General features: G+C 42.1%; 1 protein-coding gene across 1 annotated transcript; it reads left to right on the top strand.

The window, feature by feature from the left end:
* Window positions 1-6,505: 6,505 nt before the first annotated feature.
* Window positions 6,506-10,992, top strand: LOC306715091 (sodium/myo-inositol cotransporter-like). The gene is made up of 6 exons (XM_079185322.1): window positions 6,506-6,568; window positions 7,528-8,511; window positions 8,613-8,808; window positions 8,901-9,028; window positions 9,117-10,294; window positions 10,467-10,992. The coding sequence occupies exons 2-5, from the start codon at window positions 7,872-7,874 to the stop codon at window positions 10,226-10,228; spliced, it is 2,076 nt and encodes a 691-aa protein (XP_079041448.1). The 5' UTR covers window positions 6,506-6,568; window positions 7,528-7,871; the 3' UTR covers window positions 10,229-10,294; window positions 10,467-10,992.
* Window positions 10,993-12,045: the final 1,053 nt, after the last annotated feature.

Genomic DNA, 12,045 nt, shown 5'->3' with positions numbered 1-12,045 from the left:
TGATATTAATGTTTAATTTCAATAATCAAAAATTCCCTTTTCTGATTTCTGTGAAACATTCAATTATGCCCTTAATATCTCTGGTAGAAGAGCGAAAAATACTCATTAACTGTTTTATGTTAATGTTCCGTTCTCTCTATTAATTTTCCTCCTGGGTGAAATTATCATCCATATATTTGAGCTATTGACTCATTAAAAAAAAAAAACCTCTTACTACAACAGAATGTGTTTCCAGTAGAGGATGGAGCCCTGCAGTGTAGAAATGTTATTGATTTAGAAACTGAATGAGTTTTTTTTTTTTTTATTTCATTTGCTCACAAAGCTTTTTTTTATGGTTAAATCGCCACATTGTGTGTTGAAGTGTTCGTTTAGGAAAAGATGGTGAAATCCTTGTTGCCTGTCGGTTACTGACTGGATGTGAGCCACAGCCTCCAGCACATTTCTTATTAACTATATTTTCAACTAAATTCCATTTGTAACAGAAAAACGTTTGTATTTGTTGCATTTAACACGAGGGATGCCCTTCCACTTCCTGTTTCTTGTGGAGCTATAATGCACTTGTTGACGTAAAACATCGGCTAAATGAATGAGACGTCTTCTTGACTCTGGCCCGATGGGAACATTTTGACTTTGGAAATCTTTGTGTTCCATAAATTTACAGCTCGGAGTGGAAATTTGTTTTCAACTCGAGAGTACAACATCTCATCTTCAAATAGGCGTGTGACCAACGCCGGAAGCTTTACGCTCTCATTCGAATGGTTTTATAATCTGCTTTCAATGACTCACAATGCCCCTCAAGAACTGTTTCCAAGTTAAATACATGTAAGCGCACACACACACACACACACACACACACACACACACACACACAAGTTACATAAGAGCTGTGACTGCATCGGTTGTTACTTCAAGGATAGAAAAACAAAGAAAGAGAGAGGATGATGGGGTTTATTCCTCCTCATTCAGCCGTCAATTGCTCTCTCTCTGATAAAAAAGCTGAGCTAGCGTTTGGTGTCAGCATGTTTAGGAGTGTGTGTGTGTGTGTGTGTGTGTGTGTGTGTGTGTGTGAGGGAGGATCAGATGTCCACCCTAGACAATAAGATGTCCTTGTTTAAAAGGAGGGAGAAACAACCAAGAAATGGAAGAAGTTGAGGCAGAAGAGAGAGAGAGGTCCGATTGAAGCTTCTCGCTCTCTCCCCAAATCAGGACATATGGCATTTATGTCAATACAAATTAAAATAATAAAATACACATAACTAAAAAAGGTATTTAAACATAAAAAGGAGCAAACGTGAAATTAAAATACACAAACAATAAGGACCGTATAGCACAGATGATGTCCTTCACCGTAGCCTCGCGCTTCCGGTGTCTCTTCAATGTCACTATTTTTAAAAATGTTTATAAAAGTATCTCCCAAATGTCAACAAACTCATAAGTTTTTGTCAGGATTCACCTCCCTCCAGTCCTAAAGCCCAGCCACATGTTTATTCTCAGGATCATTTCATTCAACCAAGAGTTTAATTAAAGAGGGAAAGCTAAGCTAACAATCTTGCTAACTGACAGTTCGTCCAAATAAAGTGCTTTCAGATGATCTTGTTCTTGACGCTTTTTGTGCTCCCAGATCTCTGCACAACGTTATAATTGATGCAAATGATGAACAAACTGGAGCTGTCCTTGGACACAATCTTTAAAGAGCCTCCCTATCATCTTTATTCACTGCGCTGAGATGAGCTTCAGCTGCGCTCGGCTAAATATTTACTCTGAATCAGGGTTGTTATGACCATAAACAATTTGAAGACTGTTCTTTCCGCTTTGTTGATGAGACCTGAAGTCTAACCGCTGGTTCCAGAGCAATCCTTATTTGGAGCTTTTCAGGTATGTTCTTAAAGAGCCGGGGACTCTGAACTTTGTTCTATTATTTGTAAGTGGATTTGTGGAGGTTTACTTGCGGCTGTGAAATCTTCAGAGTAAGTCACACTGACTCTAAAAAACATGTGTTCCATGTCAACGTGTGCAGATTTGACTTCGTTATGACTTCTTACTAATACTACTGTTATTTCAACTACTACGACCACTACTACAGCTATCACTACGACTACTGATGCTACTACTTCTACTACAACTACTAATAATACTTCCACTACTACAACTACAACTTCCACTACTACAGCTATTACTACGACTACTGATGCTACTTCTACTACAACTACTAATAATAATAATACTTCTACTACAACTACCACTTCTACTACAACTACTACTACAACTACCACTTCTACTGCTACAACTACTACAACTACTAACTACTACTACTACAAATACCACTTCTACTACTACTACTACTACAACTGCCACTTCTACTACTACTACTACTACAACTACCACTTCTACTACTACAACTACTAACTACTACTACAAATACCACTTCTACTACTACTACTAGTACTTTTACAACTAATAATATTTATAGTACAACTACCACTTCTAATACTACTACTACAACTGCTACTACTATTACTGTAACTACTACTACTACAAATGCTATAACTACTAATACTAGGGGCCTTAGGGCCAATAAAGCTGATTCTGATTCTGAGAAGAAGTATGAATTGTGACGAAAATAACTATAACAATCGAAGCCTCCACTCTTGATTTCACTCTCCCTGCCACACACACACACACACACACACACACACACACACACACACACACACACACACACACACACTCAGTGAGCAGACCATGTGCTTCATCCTGTCAGCGGTGTGTTTGCAGAGGTCACAAAGTCATGTGTGGTTCTCAAGTTTCTCAGCCGCCCCTCGGCCGTCACACACACATTTCACCATAGCTACAGCTGTGATGTATTGCCTGTGGCAACGTCAGACTGTACATGTGGATTACAATTTCAGCAGTTCAGGACGATATGTTAAAGTTGCTCCCAACTTGATTTTATGGAGAATTATATTGATATTTGCGGTTTATTTTGCAAGATTTCCCTTTTGTCAGACTACAATTTCTACCGTCTACCGTTACATTCAGTGAGCATTTTGCAGAAATATTGAGTGTGATAAATATTTAGCTGATGTTATGATTTAATATAGTTTATCTCTCCTACAATTTGCTCATGAAATATTGTACATAAACGTTATTCAGGTGCATGAAACACACAACAACAAATACGTAGCATAGCTTTTGTATAAATCACTCTGTGTACAAAAAATACATGCAAACAATTGAATCCATAATCATCACGATGTATAGCCTCTCTCTCACACCAGCGGGACTTTTAGTGTTCCTCAAAACTCAGTCACATTTCTCATTAACCCCGGGGGAATCATCCCTCCTCTCACACACACACACACACACACACACGGTACACACTTCTTGACGATGATAAACATGTTGGAAGTGATTTTTCCATCTGCCTTTGCTTCCTTCCACCATCTGCCATCGGCAGCAACTCTGGGAGATTCAGCACTGTTTGGGTTAGAAGAATAGCAGCCTCCTTCTCCTCTTCCCTCTGCTCCTCCTCCTCCTCCTCCTACCTCCTTCGTCTCTACGCTGCAGGGAAATACCTTCATCCAAATCTGGCAAAGTGGCACCAGGGCTTCCCCTCATGCGCTCTGTGCGTTGTATACATATGTTTGATTAAACATTTATATCGTAAAGTGCATCATGTAATCGGAACGAAGTGCAACAACAAAGCAAGTGATGGACAAACCAATTGAAAATCCAGTGTTGGGTGGCGAAGAGGAACGCTTCACTCTGCAACATAAACTCTGCTAAATGGTGTTTTAAAGCCGTGTTCACTTGGTCTCCGCCTGTCAATCAGCTGTGGTAGACTCACGGGCACGCTGAGGGATGAGATTAAATATAGTCTGTAAAAAGAACGCCTTTAATCTGATGTTTTGGTTTCCCTCAGTAGGGATACCCGTTTGTGTATGTTTGATTGACAGTGTGGGTTCTTGAAATTTGCAGTCGGTATTTCACCACAAAAATGGTCTATTAATATTTGATGGGTGAAGAAAAGAGCCGCGCTTCTCTTTCGTAGTCTTTGTGAAGAGAGATTCTTAAGTTTGAAGGGACGTGGGAGAGCAGAAAAACCTTTTAGAGCCAAGAGGACCAGAGAGGAAAAGAAGCTACATTAAATCTGGTCATAATGTCCATACATTCAAAAAAGTAAATAATCTACAGTACAACAGGACTGCTCTGTTGCAACACGCGTAATGTGAGGCTGTCAGTTTAGCACATAGAAGTTGATTGATAGAAGAGACGTTTCAGCTCTTTAAATGAATAAAACAGGAGACCAGAGGAGACAGATGGAGGTGCTGTTTGTCCAGTGGAAGAGTGGCGCCATCCACAGTTTAAGACTTTAAACAGCATTTTGTTCCGCAGTAATAAGAAGCTGAGGTCTGACTTGTTCTGCACAGCTTAAAGTGTCTTTGTAAGAATCAAAACTGCTTCAATCCTCCTTCCTGACATGGATTCAAGATCCACTGCAGACGGTCATTCAAAGTGTTTTTGGGGTGACCGATAAGACAGTTCAAATACAAACTGTAAAGAAACTGAATAAAAAGAGAAAATCAAATAGATATATGCAATAAAAACATTTAAATCAAGACATTTGTCATTAGATAATGGTAGAAATCGCTGTAATCAGAAGCACATGATACATATCATCATATAGAAAAAGAATACATTGAAATATTCGAAACACTGCTTTTTAAAACACTGAATGCAAAACATGTTTGACTTGCAGTGAGATTGGAGAATGCTTTGAAGACATCGACGCGCCTCAACTCCTCCAGATCAGAAGACTCTCCGTCTGAGTAGAAGCAATGTGCCTTCAGCATTACTTCACACTGTTACAACAGCTATCTGCACCACATTGTCTCTTGATAGAAAGGGAGCTGGTGCTGTGATATTATACAGTTTGAACATAAAGTCAGTTCCCCCATCGTCTGATCAGAAATGCCTTCAGATGAGCTCCTTCACTGTTAGAAGACGTCTTTTCTTTCTGCTTTGTTTTCTGAGGTGCCCCTCTGGATTGCAATGAGTAGTGGATCATTTTGAACATGTTACTGTTGTGACTTCATGCCACTTAGAAACATCCAGACTCTGAAAAAAAAAACAGTATGATGCTGTCACTTTGCCACCATGAAGGACAGTGGCCTTCCAATACATGGCGAGTGCTTCAAATGCTTTTTGCCTCCATGCTGCTGCTTTGATTGCAGCCCGTTAGCACCGCCTCGTGGTTGAATAGAGCAACAGCAGCAATATTCTCTAAACGTTTTGCTGTATTTGACATTTAGAGCATTAATATAGCAGCAAAAAAAATGATTGTTTATGTAAAGATATAGTAGTTTGCGCTAGTAGCCCCGTTAGCTATGAGTCGACAGCTCGCCGTCGACATGTTGAGAGCCGTTGAGAGGCAATCGAAATGCTCCCAATGTCAGATCTTGCACCTTTTAAGTATATGCTGAAAAACACAAAGCATGGACATTTAATACATTCATAGCACCTGAGACTAACAAAGGCAGCTTTAAGACATTCATGCTGACATGTCTCTAGAAATAGAGAAAAGGCACAAAGTGACGTGGTAAATATGTGATGGTGAACAGATGTAATGGTCAAAACATGGTCAAAACATGGTCAAAACAGATGTAAATCAGTCGGTTGTGACTTCACCTCCAGGTTGTGACCCGTCAGAAGTCCTCCAACTCAGGTTCACACAAGGTGATGAGAAGTGCAAAATCATGGTGAGTGTGTGCAGAAAGTATGACTTTGCAGTCAAACACATGCAGGAACACATACATAGTCATGCAGCGACCACGTTCTCATGGCAGTTGAGTTAACAAGTAACAGTGTGCGCGAGGTCCAACAAGCCATGCATTACCTGATTGGGAAAATGCCTGATCTTTTGGTTTAATCAGCAATCCATGTGTTCAAACTATAACGAAAACACGTGGAAGAGTAACAGAAGAAGTGATGAAGACTCCTTTTAGCTATATTTGTTGAGTATAAATATGTGTTATAAGTGTTTACTTTGAAGCGATACGTCTAACTGTTGCACTGAATGAACTGAAGACATGATACTGAATAAAATAAAGAGATAGTAAAACAAAAGATGTTGTTATACCGTTGGAACTTGGAGGAGCCATGCTCTCCGTTTAATCCACATTTAACAATCATGCTGTGAAACGTTTTAAGGTATTTATTGTTTTTAGTTGATGTTGTGTTTTCATAGTAAATCCTAGACACAAAAATAAATCCATGTGCTGCCATCACCCTATTGTTCATATTATTATGTTTTTGTGCACAAATAATTGAATTTGATTCAGTAAATTAGATTCCGTAAACAGCAGGTACGTTCACCTGATCATCATCCTCCTCCTCTGCGTGTTTTTCCGCCTCCACCCGGGCGGTGTTAACCCTGCGGTGGGCGGAGGATCCCGCCCCTCTTAATAGCCTGAGGACCCTGCCGGTCTCCAATCAGTCCGGGACTCAAATCACCCACAACTCTGCAGAGACTAACGAGACGACACGGAGGAGATCAGCCGCTCGGCAGGTGAGTCTCATGTTAAAGATAGACATTGAAACGGGCCAGTTTTTGTGACACGCAGTATTTAATGACTAACAGCTGTGTCTCATGTGTGTGTGCAACTCTTGTCACTGCTGTTGAATATTTGAGTAATATAGGAAATGACAAATAAATATCCTAAGAAGCTGAAAAAATACATTTGAAAACGCAACATAGAGCCGACTATTTGATTTATGATTCAGAATTAGTGATAACATTGTAAATACAAACACATACTTTTTATATAAGTAAGAATAGAAATAGTATTGGAAACGGTTGATTATATTCTCAGTTGCCGTTAAATAACTTGCATAAAGCACAGCAGCCATGTATTTTGTCATATTTTGCATAAAACACACAAAAACTACACAAACTTTATATGATACTTTCAGTGCCACAAAAAGTTCATTTGAAGTATAAGAATACTAGATGAATCCCAATTAAAAAATAAAAAACACACAATTGAACTATAAATATGTTCTAAGAATATGCTTATGGCAAAAGGACATTTATTACATTTAGACAAAACAGGTAGAAAAATTAAAATGCATTCAAATTCCACGTTTTGCATTGAAACCCTAAGGTTGAGAGAGCATAGAGAATCCCGTTGAAATATTTTCCTGCTGCCTGCACTGGGCCAAAATAAAGCGAATGACGCTGTGTGAGATTTTCCAAAGACTTGTAGCATTCATGCGGTCGACCCCAGCTGTCCTATAAAGACCGGCACGCTGTGCTCAGCAACAAACACAAACACCGGCCCCGATGCAGGACCCTCATACTACCATGAGACAACCAAGTTACCAGAGAGCAGCTGGGATGGGATGCCCCACTTCTACAGTTATCACAACACTCTTATTCTCAATTGTTTCCATTTCACCAGTTTGTGTCTACTAAGGCAACTAACTTTTTTAAGAAGAATTTAGTTTGTACATTTGTGTTTGTTGCAGGATCCAGATGAGCATGAGACCCAGCGATAATGCACCGACATGTTTGCAGGCAGCCAGCACTGATTCCCACATCTGAGGGTCACTACAGAGGAACAAGGAGCATTTATCTCAGACTTCTGCTTGCTGCCTGCTTTATACAGTATATATGACAAGGTGCAGATGACTGTATGTCATGAGCCTGTGAATTAGTGGAAATGTGAGTGCTTTTGCACTGACATTTTATATTTAAGGTCATAACTAGATATTAAGATATTGCACCTGGACAAAACAGTGCTAGTCTTCAAAAAGAAAACGCAGCAGTTAGTTAGTTCTGTGCTGTTAAAGAGCTACACAAGTGCTCGAACATGGCTGCCGCCGCCACCATGGAAGTGCTGGACATCATCGTCGTAGTAATCTACTTCATCCTGGTGCTGGTGATCGGTTTCTTTGCCATGCGGAAAGCCAATCAGGGCACAGTGAGCGGCTACTTCCTCGCCGGCCGCTCCATGAATTGGGCGGCTGTGGGAGCGTCTCTGTTCGTCAGCAACATAGGGAGCGAGCATTTCATTGGACTTGCAGGATCGGGTGCTGCTAGCGGGTTCAGCGTGGCTGCGTGGGAATTAAACGCTCTATTGCTGCTCCAGCTGTTGGGCTGGTTATTTATCCCCGTGTATATTCAGTGTGGAGTCTACACCATGCCGGAGTACCTGTCCAAGCGGTTCGGCGGGAACCGGCTGAAAGTGTATTTTGCGGCGTTGTCTCTCATCCTGTACATCTTCACCAAGCTGTCCGTAGACCTCTATGCCGGGGCCTTGTTCATTCAGGAATCCTTGGGGTGGAACCTCTATCTGTCCATCATCATCCTCATCACCATGACGGCTTTGCTGACAGTCACTGGAGGCCTGGTTGCTGTCATCTACACGGACACGGTGCAGGCTTTCCTCATGATCGCCGGAGCACTCTGCCTCACCGTCATCAGCCTCTACAAAGTGGGAGGACTCGAAGGTCTCTATTGATTTCCTTTATGCAATGAAGTTAAACCCATAATACATCAAACTGCAATTTCATCTGCATGCTATACCTTTTGCTAAACTGTCATTTTTAAGGGGTGTGGACCAAGTACATGCAGGCTTCTCCAAACATCACCGCCATCTTGCTGTCTTCACCCAACCTGACGTATTCTGAATCCTGCCACCTCCACCTCCACCCGAAGCCAAATGCTCTGAAGTTGCTTCGAGGCCCGACAGATCCAGACCTGCCTTGGCCCGGTTTCCTACTGGGCCAGACTCCTGCCTCTATTTGGTAATCGTCTAACTGTCTTCCTAACTGCTTCAGGGCCTTGCTGTAATGTTTTCGAAATGACTAAGCGTTAACGTCCTCCCTTTTTGTTGCAGGTACTGGTGCACAGATCAAGTGATAGTTCAGCGGGTTTTGGCAGCGAAGAACATTGCCCATGCCAAAGGTTCTACCATCATGGCTGGCTTTCTGAAAATCCTCCCCATGTTCATCATCGTCATCCCAGGTAGAGCCATTCATTGCTTTTGAAGCGACTCACATTTTAAGGATTGGTGCTGATTGGATAACTGATTCATGCATCATGACGATTACAGGGATGATTTCCAGGATCTTCTTTGCTGATGAGTTGGCGTGCATCAGCCCAGAGCACTGCCTGGAGGTGTGCGGCTCCGAGACCGGCTGCAGCAACGTGGCTTACCCGCGGCTCGTCATGTCCGTGATGCCCGTCGGCCTCCGCGGCCTGATGATGGCTGTCATAATCGCAGCCCTGATGAGCGACCTGGACTCCATCTTCAACTCCGCGAGCACCATATTCACGTTGGACATTTACAAGATGCTGCGAAAGCAGGTGTCATCCAGGGAGCTGGTGATGGTCGGCAGGTTGTTTGTGGTTTTTATGGTGATCGCCAGCATCGCCTGGGTGCCGGTCATCATCGAGATGCAGGGAGGCCAGATGTTCTACTACATCCAAGAAGTAACCGACTACCTGACTCCACCCGTAGCTGCGATCTTCCTGCTTGCCGTGCTGTGGCATCGCTGCAATGAGACGGGGGCCTTTTGGGGCGGGTTGGTGGGGTTTGTCCTCGGAGTGGCGCGTCTGATTTTGGCGTTGGTTTACCGCGAGCCTCGCTGCGACCAGCCCGATGAGCGGCCATCTTTCATCAAAGATGTTCATTTCATGTATGTGGCAGCCATCTTGTTTTGGACGTCTGCTTTGGTGACCGTAGTTGTGAGTCTCTGCACCCCTCCGCCCAGTAAAGAACAAGTCAGAAGCACCACACTGTGGGGGTTAAACAAGAGGAAGGGATTAAAACATGACGATCATAAAAATGCCCAACCAAGCAACAATCATGCTATCGAAGCCAGTGGCGTAGAAATGCGCCTCACAATTCACTCACCGATTTCTGACCTTAAAACGGTAGACGAGGGAGAAGGGAGAGGACTGAGGGTTGGGAAGGAGGAAGAAGGAGGATGCCTTGGAGGAGGAGATGGACGAGCGGAGGGTGGGAGGTGTATGAAGGCTTTGGTGTGTCTCTGTGGCTTCAAGGAGAAGCCGACCGAAGCTCAGGTCATCACAGTCCAGGAACAGGAAAAGATTGTGGATGAGCTTCTCCATGAACCTCCTCGAACCAAAATCCTCCTGAACACAGCTCTGGTGGTGATCTGCTCTGTCGGCATCTTTCTCTTCATCTATTTCTCCATATAGGCTCCTTTTTAATTCCAAGCAGTGGGACACGTTTGTGCATAAACTACAAGCTGGAATGGTCTGCAGGTAAGCTATCCTTCAGTTAGACGGTGAGTTTGAAAGTTACAGAAATCGATGCAGCACAGTGCTTTGTTTTAGGCGTACGAACACCCTTTTAGGAGACACATAGTCTTTATACTGCAGATAATATTGCGTTTTAAGTTCCACTGAATTAAATAAAGTATTCCTCTTTTTACAGGGGACTATCGGGAACCAGGTCAACAGTACAGAGGTCCACACATCTCTGCCTTTTAGGAGATTGTTGCAAATGTTTGGTGGCGGTACGGCTCGCTATGGTGGTGGTAGTTATTAACATTCACCATTGGATTTCAGGGCTTTGAATAAGTTCTTTCCTCATTGGCTGTAATGTTAACTGTTAACTGATGCTTGTATGGTGTAATATTTCGTCCCCTTCCCGCATAACACCAAAGAAATCCCTGCTGAACTTCACATCATTAATCCCGCAGTTCTCTCAACGGAAAAAATACCAAACCGGTCATTCTGGTCCACTGACAATTCTTGCCATCATCCGTACAAACGCAACAGACATCTACAAGACGGATTGGAACAACGTTTGGGACAAACATTCATTGTTCTCCAGAGGATGAATCCTTTAGCAGGCTAACACGCTGAACTAAAGCGGTGAAAGTGATTCATTTTATACCGGCTTAGCTAAACATCAGCATGTGAGCATTGTCATTGTGACCGTTATGCCCCCAGTTTGTGAAGCTGGTTTTCTTTGATTAAACTTTTCCAAAATACAAATGTTAACTTCCTATCAATGCTGTCTTTTCTATTTCTCTTTCCCAGAGAAGCATGCGCAGGGCTTTAGTAATCAACAAAAAGGCGTTGGTGTTTAACAACACATCTGAACGCAGTAACGTAGTCTTTAAACTTTTGCAATCTTTATGAGAGACTGCTCATAACTGCAGAAAATGTGCATTATTATTCCCATATAGTAGCTCAGAGTGCATTGATGTTATTATATGACTATCAGTGGCCATGTTATAAACACTTATCTGTGAGATTACTATGAATAATGCAATACCTCCTATATTTAGTGCTGATTCATGCGATTTCTAAGACATATTTTGGAAGTTGCACCCATGCAGCTGCATGTATTGCTGTTAGTTGTTCACTGGAAATCTCTATACGAGCTACAATAAAATGCAGCACAAGAAGTTTTAGAAGAAAACAACTTCGGCAAGGACTCACGATGACACATCAGTCATCGTGAAGCAGTAAACGGCAGCACAACATGCCAACACTCAACTCTTGTCAGTTAAGATGATATTAACGACCTCTGCCGCAGTGGAAAGTTACAGACTTGAAGTGGAAAATCACCGGGTAGACACATACCGCACATATCTTTTTTTTTCTTTGGCGTCTGCAAGTTCCTAATCGAACAGATCGGGCTGCTGCAGAGCGGAGCTGTGTTCAGGAAATGTTCATTTATAATTGTGGTGGAAAATAATCTTTTTAACCTCCCGGTGAGAAATAATCGAGATGAGAAAACTCTTAAAATATAAAAAAGTTCAATGAGAGTGGACAGACACTCAAACATGATTGCAGCGTTCATCTGTATTTATCTTCTGAATATTCATGAAGAAGAAACTGTTCAATGTGCAATGGCCCTATGCCGAACACGTGAGATCTTTGAACTGGTTCTGAGAATTTGTTTAGTAAATGAATTGAAATATAAAACATAAAACTGAGGGCAAAGCAACAGAGTGGAAACTGTTATTCGTTTCCACCACAAGTGGGAAGCCTTTTTCCAA

Source organism: Pholis gunnellus (genome assembly GCF_910591455.1).
Source record: "Pholis gunnellus genome assembly, chromosome: 24".
Classification (NCBI taxonomy): Eukaryota; Metazoa; Chordata; class Actinopteri; order Perciformes; family Pholidae; genus Pholis; species Pholis gunnellus.
The sequence above is the reverse complement of the archived record's forward strand: the minus strand, read 5'-3'. Positions and strand labels throughout refer to the sequence as shown.